Genomic DNA, 15,822 nt, shown 5'->3' on the forward strand with positions numbered 1-15,822 from the left:
AGGAAAGGCAAGTGGCCAGAGTTCACAAGAGAAAATTCTTATTTGACTCCCAGGAAGTTTCCACAGACCAATCAGAATTAGTTGTTTCCGCCCTGTCTCTCTCGCCCTGACACCCCAAGCCATTTTCCGGCCCTTGACGCTTCTCATGAGCACACGCACTCATCCAGAGTGACGTTCAACAAGTAGTTACAGGGACAGTCTGCCTGGAACCACTAGGGGTTAAGTGTATTGCTCAGGGACACAATTAAAATATCCTGTGTCTTCTGGTTCATTGGCGAGTGTGTCACCCACTAGGCTACTACCACCCCTATACAACTTCCTGCTGCAGTGCTTTTGCTATGGACATATGGTACTCATTTACAAATAAAGTTATATAGCACAATATGTACAGTTCAGGCCATGTTTTATATTCTAGTTCCAAAACAGCCACCCTTTGCTCTGATTACTGCTTTGCACAGTCTTGGCATTCTCTCAATGAACATCAAGAGGTCGTCACCTGAAATGGTTCTCCAACAGTCTTGAAGGAGTTCCCAGAGGTGTTTAACACTTGTTGGCCCCTTTGCTTTCATTCTGCGGTCCAGCTCATCCCAAACCATCTGGATTGGGTTCAGGTCCGGTGACTGTGGAGACCAGGTCTCCACTTTTTGTGAAGTACATAACTCCACATGTGTTCATTCACAGTTTTGATGTCTTCAGTGAGAATCTACCAACGTAAATGGTCATGAATAAAAAAAAACACATTGAATGAGAAGGTGTGTCCAAACCTTTAGTCTGTACTGTAAGTCTACCGTGTATGGTTCAATTTATATTGCAATACGAATTTTATGCCATATCACACAGCCCTAAACCAGAGGCCAATCCATGTTGAGCTTTGTATGTTACTAAGATAATTTTATAGTCAATGCAGTGAGGTCAAAATTGGAGTGAGTCAGATTTTCCAGTTAGAATTCTTGAGAGATGATGCTGGGCATCAAGTTTCTCAGGTCAGTTGAAAACAAAAGAATTTCCTCAGGGTCCTCAGGGATAAAAAGCAGGTGAGATTTGAGGTGAGTTTTCAGCATGATTTCTAGTAATATAGATATTGTGTCTGCTGTTATTCTCATTGCTGTCAATGCACCTTAAGAGATATTCCATCTTGGCTAACTCTATTGCCTTCCTGTATTGACTAAGGTTCTCATTCCATGTAATCATTGTGTTTTTTTTTTTCTTTTTTGCTCCATTACAGAGGACTGAGTAATGGTGGCGGCTGTTACTGATGCATCTCTCACAGACACAGAAATCATTAAAAATGTTTGTGTGTTGTACATAAACATTTATCCTTTTTTCATTAATAAAACATATTCAAAGTTAAGCATAAATGTTCTGGTCAAAATTTTTATTTCTTAAAAAACATTTAAGTAAATCTGATTCTTCTTTTTGAGATAAAAAAAGAAACAAAAGGTTTAACACTGAGTCCAACACTGCATCAAAAACAGATAGTCAGTGAGTGCAATAACACTATTAAACCATAATCCCTAACACTAACCTTCAGCTGTCATCAACAATAACAAGGCACCTGAGAAGATCATCGGACATTTACCACACATGCTGAGTCCGGAAAACCATAATAAATATAGCTGAAATGACAATAAAGCTCACTTGAACTTGATTAATGTTCTGATGCTTTATCACAAAGGAAACTTGCTGAGTGGAAGGGTCCTGTAGTTCTGTGCATCATACTTAAGGCCCACACACTTAAGGCCCAAAGATTATGAGAGGATGTCTGGAAGAAATTAAAAGGTCAAAGTCAAACTCTTTACTGAATTCTCCTTTGGGACCAGTCAATATCTGTCTGCCCCTCTTCAAAATATAGGATTTGTTTCTACTGCCCCCTAGAGGCAGAACCCGTTAACCCGTAACACAACGAAGTAATTTTCCTGACATCAACAGAACGAAAACAAGAAAAATAAGTAATGAATAAGTGTCAGTTATTTCACTGGTGTGCAGTGGCATACATAGTTAGTTAGTTTATTGTCAAACGCACAATAACAGCGTACATAGTACTGTGAAATTCTTACTTGCAAACCTTCTTCATAGAATAGACAGAATCGAATTATTTAATATTTTAATGTTGCTTATAACTCCAGTTTAATATTTTATATAAAGATATATTGCACTGCTAACAATGGAAAAAAATGGTTTATTTGCATGTTAATAAACAGGTTACTAGGTGAGCCTTAGAACATTTTCTTCCGCAAACTTTATGAGCTACAGGTTGCACAAACTACACTAATCACATTTATCTTCTAGCCAAGTGTAATATTAATGTAACAATATAAGACAATATATAATAAGATAAAGCAATATAACATTTTTAAAGTTAATGGTTCCATACATGGACCCAAGTCCAATTCCACAGTTCAGTTCCATCTTAAAATGGTGTCCCAGGTGAGCTGTGATGGATAAGACCCACCAATCCATGCTGCCTTGAGCACTCGTGACACTGGATTGTGATATGAAGATATCCCATAAATGCAAACAGGTTGCTTGTTTTGCAGCAATGATTAAAAGGGCTGAATTGAATATTTTGTCCTTTTGATTCTGATTAAGCAGGCCAAGTGAAATGGTAGCCACCCTTGTGGTTCAGTGTAACAGTGAATTTAATTTTTATATTTGCCTAAATTCTAGTATGCACACGTAACGTTTTCTAATACATTCGGTCTATTCTGGTAGAATGCTGGGTAAAAAAAACGTGCATGTATCTTTAGCATGAATACTTGTGCATATGTGCGGCTTTACATACGAAATCCACCCTGGTGCAACCAGAATGCTGTGTTGCGAGCGTTTTTTGGCTAAAGAAATTGGGCCAGACCCACGGTGGACGATCTGCGACCTGTCCACGTTCAAGTGATCTTGATAACCGACACATGACATTGAGGACGAGCCGCGGCTCCTCTATCAGCAACTTTACGGTAAAGCGGCCTGCGCTGGGGAGCGCCGATTCCAACCACCTCCGAGGGGGGGATCGGAAGACCGTCCGAACCCAGGTCCGAACGTCCGGCCTCTCGGCAAATCATTTCGCGGTCACCGGACGGCGACGGCGTTGCGCGACCTCGCTTTAAATGGGCCGGCGTTCCCGGGCTCGGCCGTTTTCGCGCGACTCGGGACGAAGGCCGCCCGGGCGCACACCCGTCCGCGGCCCAGTGCCGGGACCCACGGAACGTTCCATTTACAGGAGCAGCCGAAGATAATGCCGCACCGAACACACGAGAGATGTGAAGAATTACAAGGAGAAACAGCAGCGCGTCGAATGCTTGCATTTTAAACAATCAGGTAATCCCGCTCCCCCTCTTCTCCCATCTCTATTTCTCGGGCGCGCTCGCTTCGCGCACGCCTGTATGTTTTTTTTTTTTCCGCCCGATTTTCTTTCGCTCCCGTGGCCTGCGCGCAGGACCGCTCCGATGCCGCCTCTCTCTGCCGTCGTCTCGTCCCCTCTCAGCCCCGAGCCCCTCCTCGCCGCCGTCCGCCCGCTCCTGGCGGACCCCTCCGCGCCGCCGCTCTGGTGTTTACGCCGCGCCGCGAACGGGAGGCCCGCCCTCGCTCGCCGGGCGCCTTTCGACTCAACAACCATTTTGTTTTCCTCCATCTCGGGGCGGGGGGGGCGGCGGCGGTTCGGTGTGCAACATTGCAGCGTTTTCCCTGCAGCGTGGCAACAGGAAAGGGCCTCGCGTAACGCGCAAGCGGTGCAAATAAACTGATATATACGCGTCTGGTTTATTTCTAATGACTTTAAATATGATCTTTCCATATATATGTGTGTGTGATTATACCCATCCAGTGGTTGAGAGGCGCCGATGCAAAAACTCGCATTACTTTACGCTTTGCATGGATAGGGCTGCCATGAAATCACTTATTAGCTAAACTTTTGTCTTTCCTGATGGTGCTTTACACGCCGTGGTGCAGTAGGCATGCACGAACACAAAGTTAAATGTTGTGGGAAGCCATACTGGTCTGCATGCCTTACGTAACAGGCAGGACTATGTCATCTCCGATCAGATGGGTTAGCAGATCGGCGCGGTGTTGCACCTTCGCCTTGACAACTTGGTGTGAAGATCGCTTCTGCGCCGTGCATCAGCTCGTTGTGTTGGTACTTAAAAATGTTGTTGTTGTTTTATGTGTGTCGCTGTTACCCGAGGTACGATGCAGCACCCGGTGCGTTGCTCGTCAAAAGACAACTCGGGGCGCGACGCGTTGTTTTGAGACGAGTTCGTCGGGGTCGGCGTGCGCGCACCCCGCAGGACTGCGTGAACGGGCACGCGCGGCCGGAATCCCAGTCTGGACGTCTGGCCTTACGTAACCGCGTCGGGCCGCTGCGTCTGAGGCGCGGAGGCTGCGCTTTCTGCTTGTTTTTTTATTATTATTATTATTTCTTTTCTTTTTTTTTTTTTGCGACCTGTCAGATTTCTCAATGTCGCATGTCGGTTTGTGCAAAATAATGTGTGGTGCGCACTGTGCGAACCAAAACCTGTACAAGCGTGTGTTCAAAAAAATACGCTAGATGTGTTTTAAGCTCATAATAAATAACATGCATATTTTTTTTCTGGACGTTTAAATTGAAAGTTTTGTCTGTGTCGCGTGCAGCCAAGTTACTTACTTTCTACTTTGTATTATTTGTCTTCCTCCTGGCGTCGCACGCGAAACGATTCAACGTGGTTCGAGTCGGATCAAACGGAATAAACGTCGCGGGTCGTCGTCGCACGGGATTGGTCGGCGCGACGCGGTGGGCGGGGCCTCGTACGAATTCCGCACGGAAACCGGAGCGCGCGGTGTCGGCCGCTAGACTTTGGCGGGGCTGTTCGCGCGCGGCGTTTCCTGTCAACAAAAACAAACAAACACAAACAAACAAAGAGACGAACGAAAGAAAAACAGACGGACAGACATTTCCTCTGGGAGAGTTTGCGGATTTCACGGGCCCTTGACCTGCGGCGACCGGGACGTGACTTGGGACGTTGTTCGTGTGCGCGCGTTGACACGCCGACGGCAGGTCGATTCTGAACCCGCCTGGCTTCGGCGCTGGGACGAGAGGAAAGGACCCGCCGGAGCTAGCTAGCCGGCCGCCGAGCTCCAGGCCTCGGCTCTTCGGATGCCCCCTGCGCACCCCCCGATCTCCGGAGAGTCCCGCGGGGGAGGGCGACAGGAAGAGGGCCCCGCGGAGAAAAGTAAGGCGTCACGCCGTCAGACGCTCCGAGCCCGGGATGCGCCTAGCTACTTTTTGCGCCGAGGATGAAGTAACCCTGGGAGGGGTGTGTAATAACGCGATTTCTCTTAAGCCCCTAACGTTGCACGTAGACGTCGAGTATCGCCGCAAGCAGGTAACGTAAATAGACGTAAACTTGTTTGGGTGCTAGTAGCCTAGTGGGGTCACGCACTCGACTATGAACCAGAAGACCCAGGTTCAAATCCCACTTACTACCATTGTGTCCCTGAGCAAGGCACTTAACTTAAGTGTCTCCAGGGGGGACTGTCCCTGTAACTACTGATTGTAAGACGTTCTGGATAAGGGCGCCTGATAAATGTGGTAAATGTAAATGTTTGAATTGGTTCGTGAACTAGTGGGCTCTTCGCTTTGTCGACTAGCTGGTTAGCAACTGGCTAACAGCCGTTTGGTTTCCGCCACAATCCTCTCCGACAGCGCGGCGCTGCTTTTAACGAAACCTGGAAGCAGGAAACCTGGTCGCGTTTCTTTACAAAAAAAAAAAAAAAAACGACACGGACTCGGCGGCAGGGCGTCCCGAGTGAGTTCGGACGCGTTTCCACGGTCCGTGCGCAACTCTTTGTTATTGCTTTGTTCCTGCCCCTGAGCACATGGCCCGCGTTGCTTTGTTGTTAAAGTTGCAGTACCCATTTCGCGACGCGGTTCTTTGTCCGCCGAGTCGGACGGATCGATTTTGACGCCCGATCGCAGCCGAAGCCTTTGTGTGTCGGCGGCTCGTTTTGTTGTCGTTTTTGTGTGTTTATTTCTATTTCATTTTTTTGCGAGCTCACGAACAACGCACGGGGCTAATGAGGGACGTGAACAATAGCAGGCCTAGCCCACCAACAAAGTGAGGCTCGTTTTTACTTGTTCCCGCGTTGCAGCTTGCTCTTTTTTTTTTTTATTACGTTACGTGAAGTATACTTTTGTTTATCTATCTTTTCTTTTATCGTATTGCATGCCAAATGTGTGTTTTATAGTCATGTGCAATCCATCATCTGTGCATATGCTCATGCGTCTACCATTTAAGATTAAATAGAGTTAAGTTATTTTTACTGTTATTTAAAAACATGTAACAAAGTTATTGCCAGTATTATGACGGGCTGTCAACACTGATGTTGCCACTAAATTGTGTGATATGTATAATTATGGTATAATTATGGAGTGTTTATTTGTTGACTTCTCGCGTAGAGTGAAGACAATCCAAAGCTGTAAGACACAAGTGCCTCCAGCACTGTAGGTCTCCTGCTCTTGAGTGTGACTCGTCCCCACGACGTCACAAATGCGACCATGGGAAATAGCAGTGAATAGGCGGCCACCAACAGCCCCCTTAAATCAAAGGAGGTTTCTTGGGGAGCCCTGCAACACCCCAGTGCATCTCAGGAGAAGGTGAAGCCATTTGGCTTTTTTTGTAATGGTGTAACTTCAGTGCTGCTGCCATTGGTGCTAGATTGGATCTAACGGCTGCATGGTGTGTTCAACATTAGTCCTCCAGTAAGGCGGCAGTGGGGGCCACGAGACAGACCTGTACTGCACACCTCTCTGCACCAGGATGAGACCTTCCACCATCTGCTCTTCCCACAGCATCAGCAGCAGATTCCTTTAGATGAGTCTAGACAGTACAGCCATACCAGTGCACCACGTATGCTCCACCCTGCCACACACACCCCTCAGCAGAGCCCCATCATGGTGGATCTCCATGACCAGGTATGCTGCGCAGTTCTCCACTATTGCCCAGTGTTCACATGAATAGATTGTCAGAGCATTACTAATTCAGCTTAGTAATGTGTGTCCCAACGGTCAGTACAACCATTTAAAACTTGCTCGAGTTTGATATGCATCACTTCACGGCTTCAAAGCTTCAGTATTGGTCATGTGATTTGTAATAGGCTCATTCCAAGTATGGATATTGGATTGTGCAGATTTTTCTGTAATCATCTGAGTAACGTTGTCTGAGCTCTATTTTGTGTCTCTCCCCAAGATGCACCAAGGATCAGTTCCAATATCTTACACAGTTACCACGGTGACGACCCACGGTTTTCCCATCCACAACGGGCAGCCTATTCCAGGGTGCAACACTCAGCAGCTCCCAGCATGCTCGGTAATGTTCAGCGGACAGCTCTCTCTGCTCTGCTGCCTTCCTCCTCCTGTGAGTTTGAAAAGGAACAGCTGGAACGTCAGTGAAGTTTGTGTAGTGTACACCTGGCGACACCATCACTCAAACTTTATTCTGTGTCAGTATTCCCATTGTTGGAAACCATCTAGGTTCCCCCTCCCCAGCTGTTTTGTTTTAAAAAGGCTTTTTACCTTAGATGCAACCATATTCATCATATCTGAAGTATTGTGTTCTAGTGTTTTAACAATATATGTGAGTGACTATGCAAAAATAATATCTAATTATCATAATATTTCTGGAGCTTGTAGATCGGACTGTCCTAGTGGTCAAAGGTGGTTTCTTTAGATATTAGTGATCAAATTCATAGGTATAAAAAGCAGTTTGTAGATTTTGTAATGTCCTTAAGTCATTACATCTGTCTTGTCTACATTCACTTCATGTTTTCATGTTGTGCAGCCAAATGTAAGGACTGGTTATAGTTTTAAAGTATGTAAAGAAAGCCTTAGGGGTGTGTGATATAGAGCAAAGAAAATGCATCTATTATAACAGTATCTGGGACTAATGATGACTAGACAATATTTTGTCCCTGACACAAAAAATGTGACCAACCCCAGTTAGCATGGGCAGATCTAAGTAAAGAAGTAAAGTTAGCTGGTAAGCACACAATGGAGGTCGCAGTGCATCAATACATAAATAAGCAAGCTTTTTTTATATTATTATATAAAAACTGACTGTTGTTTATAATCATAAGCAATACATATTGCACACCCCTGGAGTAGATGAAAAAATGACTAGTAATCTGAGCATTTAAACATTGTTTTGAATATATAGTCAGAGATTTGAATATATAGTCAGGCAGCTTTTTGAGCTCTTAAGTGCTTTCCCACCTCTAAATGCATCATTAATAAGTTTTGTGTGCTATTATTATTTTTCTGTTGCAGCTTATTCAGGCATGCACAATGCAGCATTTGCCAGTGTCTTACCAAGCCTTTCCACCACTGATCTCCAGTGAACATTTTATACTGCACCCTTCTCCACCCGTGCCCCCCCACCAGCCTCCTCACCTCGCTCCATTGAGCCAGTTTGTTCCCTTACAACCCCAGCATCCGCGCATGGTGAGTGATCCCTCTTTTGAGCTTGTTTTCCCCCAACTCCCTTTGATCTGGATTTCCACTCACGTGCAGTCTTCTGCTTTGCTCAGCCTCTGCAAAGGGTAGAGAATGAGGTTGACATAAGAGGCGACCAGCACCCCATGGGGACTTTTTCTTATCCTCCAGCCCACCATCCACCAGCAATGCCTCCCTCTGTACCCTTACAGTACCTCCCGCAAGAGCCGCTACATCAGGAAATACCTTTTGGAGTGGTGAGTTCCTCCGTCAAAATGTGGGTTTAAACCCATTCTGTGGAGGCAAATGGTCTTGGAAAGCAAATTGAGAATTTGAGAATATTGCGATATAAGTTTTACAGAGAAACCAGACCAGTAATGTTTTTAGTTATGAGAGGTCACTGATTGCTTTTAGTAAACGTCTCAGTACTGCAATGAGTGAAGGTGCCGTGGATATTAAATGTATTGTTTACTTGCTTATGTGCATCATTAAGACTCTTCTCCCCCTCCTCGTTGTATGTAGCCATATCCGCATGTGCTGCCACGTCGTGTCAGTGGACAGAGATACAGGTTACAACAGCCTTTGCCACCGCCACCTCCGCCACCACCCTATTACCCAGGCTTCTTACCTTACTTCCTGTAAGTAGCACTATGTCTTTAATCACAGATTGTTTCTTATCAGGTATATTACAATACTAATTTCATTTCATCGGTTGTGGTCTATTGATTATTTGACATTTCTTGTTTGCACAGTTCAATGCTTCCAGTGCCTCCAGCTGCAGTAGGTCCAGCAATAAGCCTGGATCTGGATGTAGATGATGTTGAAATGGAGAACTATGAGGTAAATGTTATTGCAATGGAGGAACTGTAACTGTTTATGGATGCTGATAGATTTCCACGGCATAATTCATATTTTCTTTGATGTTTGACTGATTTTACTCCCAGCCTTATTATTCAGCGCGATGCAAATGTTAATTTCCGCAGGCATTGTTAAACCTTGCTGAGAGGCTTGGGGAGGCTAAACCTCGAGGACTCACCAAAGCTGATATAGAGCAGCTGCCGTCCTACCGGTTTAACCAAGAGAACCATCAATCTGAGCAAACTCTGTATGTTTCCTCATCTGTTGTCGTCAAAATCTTTGTGAAAGTGCAGATGTAATGTTCTCATACTTTATTGCATTCTTAATTGTTTTCTGTAGGTGTGTCGTTTGCTTTAGTGATTTTGAGTCGAGGCAGCTACTTCGAGTGTTACCGTGTAACCATGAGTTTCATGCTAAATGTGTGGACAAATGGTTAAAGGTACGTCCAGTACATGCAAGGTCTTGTTTAATTGTTAAACCTTTTCATCCAATTTTTCCCAGTACTATTTAAGTTTACCTGTCTTTCAGACTAATCGCACTTGTCCGATCTGCCGAGCCGATGCGTCTGAGGTTCACAGAGATGTTGAGTGAGTAGATGTTGCTCCTGTGTGGGAAAGCAGCAACAAAAAAAACAAAAAAACTGGAGTCTGTGACTGGGGACATCTGCCACCTAACCTCTGTTCTCCAGCCAAAAGAAAACCAACCTCTCTCTCCCATCCCCAACTCAACAATAAGCAATCTTGGATTTTGTATGGAGCCTGTTTGACCTCTGCTGTGCATCATTGTGTGAGTTAAACGAACGCTACTGCCTACTTTAGCCACTTATATTCATGGAATTGTAAACACCTTCCCTTTTTCATTTTCTGCCCTTGTTTGCCAATTCCAAAGATATAACACTACGTTTTAATTCTTATAAATTTTTTTAATTGAATATTCGTTATCTATTTGATGTTTCAAGCAAAGCGTTAATTCCAGTTATGCATCATCGGTGGGTGGGAGGAAAGCCTAGTTGTGGGCCTGGAGGACTGGTCAGACAAGTGACTGGGTGGTTTTAACCGAGGAGTAGAAGTTGCTTTTTTTTCTGGCCTATCTGCCGGTTTGGAGGAAAATGTTTAACTTTCATAGTATGTTTGTTTTGGTTGATGGGCAAAGTGACTTGTTAATAATGTATTTTTTGCAATAATGTATTAATGATTTCAATATCCCAGTTTCTGTTTATCTGCGAATGCTATTGTGGAAGAATGACTTGCAGTGGTTAAAACTTTCTGAATCATACGCCTGAGGTTAAAAAAAAAAAAAAAAAAAAGGACTGCAAATGACTGACTCATACCTGTTGGAGTCCCCTCCGCCCCTCCGTGTTTTCCACTCGGTTGCGCAGACATTGAGGAAAGCCTCCGTTTTTTGAGGAAGACGTTGTGGAGCTTCTGATTAAAGAGAGCACGGTCCGGCACAGACCCGTGTAGGGAGGGGGAAGAGGACCGCCTCTTGCCAGTGTCACCTGGCCTTAACCACATTGCCCATGCCAGCCGCGTCCCTCTGGCAGACACAGCATAGAGCTGTCACTATGAATAATGACAGTCCGGGAGAACGCCAAAGGATTTGCATGGACTCTTTCTTTTAGACTAGCAATATTTTAATTGTGAAAATTCTTAACACATTTAAAACAATTAGGAACACGTACACAGAGAGAGTATGAGAGAGAAAGAGAGATGGAGAAAATAAAAAAAGGAATGCTAGAGTAAACCTGCGGGACCCAAGACTCGGATGGCTCATATACCATGCCATGCTTTGCACCTCTCTGCATTTGTGGTAGAACTTAAACCCTGACATCAAAACTGACACTGGAGAAGTTGATGCCCTTTTGCAGAAAGCAATATGTGCGGTGAGTGTTTTAAATGGAACAATTTCTTCCTGTTTTTTTGAAGACCAGGCTTTTCTTTGTTTGTGAGCCAAATATTCAATCTACTCTTCAAGAATTCAGCTCTGCCTTCTCAAGACCTTGACAAGCACAAACCTGTTACTAATCTTAAGAAAAAAAGAAAAAAAACCTTTGTTGGTTTCACTTGTTTTAAAATGTACAGTAGGTTTTTTTTTTTGTTTCTTCCTTCCTTGCTTCCTTTTTTCCTTTTTCAATGGTGTTATTTATTGGTTTTTATCTTGGAATATTTCGAAGGACAAGATCAGAGTACTAACATGGTGTGTGTAATATTTGGGCAGCGTTGTCAGGTCTCAGGCCATGTTAGCGGGGTGTAAATTGATGTTAAAGATAAAGCTTTGTACGCATAGTTTTTTTTTGTGTGTGTGTGTGTATGTGAGAGAGGTTTTAAAGTATCGTCTTGTTTTTGAAGACATAAAGAATGTTTAAATACCCTGTAAAATGTAAAATTGACACTTCTCCTTTGTGCCAGTTGACTGTAGTAGTTCCGTGATGATCAGGAAGGATTCCGGTGGCAAAGTTACAGCTGGGTCATTCGAGGAATGCACTGTATCAGCTCATTGTTCTTAAGACTTCCAAAAACATGGTTAGGGAGGGGTAAATTGCAGAAAGGGCGCTCTAATGGGGTTTTTCTGTGTGTGATTTATTTTCAGGACTTCCTCGTCTAATACGCCCCCAAAAAGCACTGAGTAGTAGGTACACCCACAGAATGGGGACATGCTTTCTGCTTTCTTGGGCAAAGGGACCTTGCTGTTTTAGTCTCTGGTTATGTCTGCCAATATATATATATATATATATATATATACATATGAAAAAAAAGCCATTGTAATGAATTTACGAATTTAACCCACTGTTTTGATAATCTGATCTAAGTATACTTATATATGTTCACTGGCATATATTTTTAGTTATTAAAAAACACTCAGGGCCTCTCAGTAACTACAAGAAAAGGAAAACAGTCAATTTCAAATGGAAGTGATGCCATGAAGGGGGACACATTCGAATTTTGTTGGTTGGTTTTCCTCAGGCCATGCATATTTTTAATGTCAGTTATAAAAAAAAAGAACAATAACACATTAATACGTGTTTTTTGCAGGTAGTAGTGGATATAACAGCATATAAAGACAGGCATGCTAGGTTATATATAAAAAAAAAAGAAAAGTTAATGTAGAGAGAAAAAAGGCATTGTGTCACTGCAACCAATCATCAGTGTATGTTATTCAAACTTGTTTTTTTTTACATTTTGTTTCTGTGTTCTTGTACTTGAACAACACATACATAGCGGTTGTGATCCCATTCGTGCTGCGGTGCACACTATCCTACCTAGACCACTTCCAAACTATTTTAAAGGTGTTTGCATGATTTAAAAGAAGAAGAATCTAAAAAAAAAACAGTAAAATAACAAGTGTGTGTTTTCAGTGAAAGATATCTAGAAGCGGGTGGGATACTATTTAATTGTGCACAATATGCATGCATGTCTGACCAGGTCCCATCTGGTTTTTAGCTAGCTCTAGTTGGCTTGGGGTTACCGGGGACGGGGACTTTCTGCTCAGCTAATTACTGCCATGCATTGTACTGCACACATTTGTAACAGAACTGAATGACTACAAGATTTTATTGCGCTGAAACTTTTCTTACCAAAAAAAAAAAAAAAAGCGAGAGAGAAAAAAAACATAAATAAAAATACACATATTTAGCTTTTTGGATCAGTGAAAGAGCTGATTTGTGATTGGCAGACACATGGGTTCTTATATATATCACATTTATGCTTATGATGTTGCCTCGGTGACAGAAAAGACATGCCTGAAAACTAGATATTCGAAAGCCATATAGTGAAAAGGTGCTAGATGTTCTATTTTAGGTATGTTGCTACTTTCACTTAAAAGGAATGCAATAGTCTACCATGGGTCTCATGTATTCTAATAGCATGCTGTGCTAATGTCCACCCTGAAAATGGTCAGCAACAGTAACTTTTAGGGCCTGTGTGTGTTGGGGCGGGGATTCCCGCAGTCCCTGCAGCTTTTTTGTTTTGATGTAAACATGTCCTTTTCCTGCCCAGGTGATCCGATTAAGTACATCTGCCTTAAATTAGCAAGAAATGTCTGGGACTTAGTGTTGTCAAGCTTCCACCAAATTCCCCGTTGAAATTTTTTTGGTGTTTGGCCCATTATACGTAATGCTCAGTCATAATACTTTGATATTACTGTTACGTATAAGTGTGATTCTGTTGCCAAAAAACACATAACCACTACATTTTACGGGATGTCTTGTTTGTTTTTGATGTCTTTTTGTTTTTTGTTTTTGTTCCTTTTTTTGTTAAATGAATTCCCACCGATCCTCACACGTAACAAAAATGGAAAAAAAAATGAATTAAAAAATATATAGAATCTTGTAGTCTTTCTGTGACTTTCCAATTAATAAATAATCTCACAGCTTGTGTGGTGCAAAAATTGTGTTCCAATAAGCAGCTAAAAATTATTTAGGATTTGTGATTTGTTGATTGCTCCGTAGATGCCACTGATTGTTTACCAATGATTTTTGCTGTGGTGGGATAGTGGATTGTTTACTGTTATTATACTCCCCCTGGCCTCTAGGGGTCCTTGCCTGAATTCCAGACTACCCACCCGCCAACAGGGCCAGGGGCATGTGTTCTGTGTTAGGAAGATATTTTGCTTTGGTACTTGCACATTTACAGTTACCTCATTTTTGCCATGTTTGTATTTGGAAGAAAAAATAAAAAGCTAATATATATATTATATATAGGAAAATGGTTCTTAATGCTATAATTTTTTTCATTCCATTGGAATCATATTGTTTGTAGCATTTAACATATAACTAGTTATAGTGTATTATATATATACATCTGTATACTGATTGAAATTTTTAAGATTTGTACTTTTTTTAAATGAAAGTTGCTAGTTCTGCTTTACCGAGTAGTGCAATCATATTTTTTTTAATTGTTGTGGCTGATTTGAGAGGGTTGTTCACTAATAAATGTATGATGTATACCAGTACTACAACGGTTACTCCTCTCTCTCTCTTTCTAGATACTTAAAAAATGAAAGAATAATAAAGGGGTTTCTTTGGAGGTCGTAGTTGGGGGAAGGAGAAATCTACCTTACCCAACTACACTCCCTTCACCAAGCATTTACTCAGCATTTACATCACAGTCCAGCTTTTTGCATCACTGTGAACTATTCATGAGAACAATGCGGATATACAATCAAGATAGTTGCAACATTTTGAGTAGCTGACCACATGTATGACCACATATTTGGCTGTATAACCCAATACTGTGTGAACAGGGTCTGATGTACAGTTCGATAACATGGTGCACTGAAGTCAAAGACCACCTGGTCTCACCCACTTGGCTGTGGTGCATTCGTTATTGTGATTTGCTCTGCCCATCACATATGTTGTGCGTGTGCCCCCCACCCTGCTCTTTGCAAGACAAAGGAACCAAAACAATAAATGTTAATTCCTGATGTCTCGTTTGCTGGAATCTTCATTTTGCCGACAAACCGGAAGCCGCACGGCTGAAGTGTTTTCAACTGTTTTACTAGCTGTGATGTTTCAATTAAATCTGTTTAAGAAAAAAAAAAGCCTGATCTCATTGTAAGAGCCTGTGGGCTCTGCCCAGACCTCCTCCTTCTGTTTTAGCTTCTCCCACGCCAAGGACAGGTAACGCGAGTTTTTAAAGGATCTTGGTTTTTGATACTTTGCCATTGGTAACAAAACATATGTAGGGTATCAATCCAATTTACTTGACCATCATGTCTACTGCCACAACATGCATTTTGGGGTCCTGTGGTCAGTAGGTGGCATCATTCTGAGGAACAAAGTATGCTCAGAAAATATACCACCATTCTGATTTAAGTGATATTGCCCAATTTCAACAACATGCCACATTGAGTATAATTGAGACTGAACCAAATTAAGGCAGGGATTTTATTGCAAACAGCCCCAGTAAGACAAAGTATATTAAATTGCAACATTTACCAATAAAATAAGTTGGATTTTTTTTTTTTTTTTTTTTTTTTAGATTATAATGGTAAGGTTCCAAACCCCAAAAATGATTGAGTAGTGGTGGCCTTGCAGTTAACACTGACCCGAGCTGCCAAGTTGCCACTGAGCAAAGCATCGTCCCCACTGCTCACCAAGGGTGATTGTTAAATGCAAAGGACATGTTTTGTTGTCACCATGCACTGTGCTGCAGTGTTTCACAATGACAATCACTTCACCACAGAGCATTAAAATGGGTATATACATAAGTCACATGGGTCATTTTAAATTTTGCTGTTAACCTCCACCAGAAAATAATGTCCAGGAGACAACTACCGGAGACAGGCAGGAAATGCATGCAAACAGTGACTAAGGATCAGTGTTAGGCTTACCGTCCTCGACTTGTGCACAAGTATGTGTACAATAAATATTTTAACTCGCAGGTTAGTATAATAATTTTATTGTTTTTCCTTTCCCCCCACATACCTACAAAAATATTAAAATTGACATGGCTTCAGGGTTAGCACTATCCAGCAGTAATGCTGAAATGTAGTTTACCAAGAGCGTGAAC

At 42.6% G+C, this 15,822-nt stretch overlaps 1 protein-coding gene and 1 long non-coding RNA gene across 4 annotated transcripts; one reads left to right on the plus strand and one right to left on the minus strand.

The window, feature by feature from the left end:
• Positions 1–1,360: 1,360 nt before the first annotated feature.
• On the minus strand, positions 1,361–5,233 carry LOC114768244 (uncharacterized). The gene is made up of 2 exons (XR_003743029.1): positions 4,634–5,233; positions 1,361–1,762 (listed from the first exon to the last, which is right to left on the minus strand). It is a non-coding gene; the product is annotated as an uncharacterized LOC114768244 (long non-coding RNA).
• On the plus strand, positions 3,008–14,734 carry rnf44 (ring finger protein 44). 3 transcript variants are annotated; one of them, XM_028960417.1, is made up of 11 exons: positions 3,008–3,312; positions 6,425–6,622; positions 6,721–6,940; positions 7,215–7,382; positions 8,291–8,464; positions 8,551–8,712; positions 8,978–9,093; positions 9,208–9,295; positions 9,439–9,560; positions 9,653–9,752; positions 9,842–14,734. In XM_028960417.1, the coding sequence occupies exons 2-11, from the start codon at positions 6,516–6,518 to the stop codon at positions 9,902–9,904; spliced, it is 1,320 nt and encodes a 439-aa protein (XP_028816250.1). In that variant the 5' UTR covers positions 3,008–3,312; positions 6,425–6,515; the 3' UTR covers positions 9,905–14,734. The 3 variants fall into 3 exon arrangements, with proteins under 3 accessions (XP_028816250.1, XP_028816253.1, XP_028816251.1); XM_028960420.1 differs by having other exon boundaries at positions 3,009–3,312; positions 7,215–7,334; XM_028960418.1 differs by lacking the exon at positions 3,008–3,312 and adding an exon at positions 4,643–5,198.
• The last annotated feature ends 1,088 nt before the right edge of the window (positions 14,735–15,822 follow it).

Source organism: Denticeps clupeoides, chromosome 18, assembly GCF_900700375.1.
Source record: "Denticeps clupeoides chromosome 18, fDenClu1.1, whole genome shotgun sequence".
NCBI lineage: Eukaryota > Metazoa > Chordata > Actinopteri > Clupeiformes > Denticipitidae > Denticeps > Denticeps clupeoides.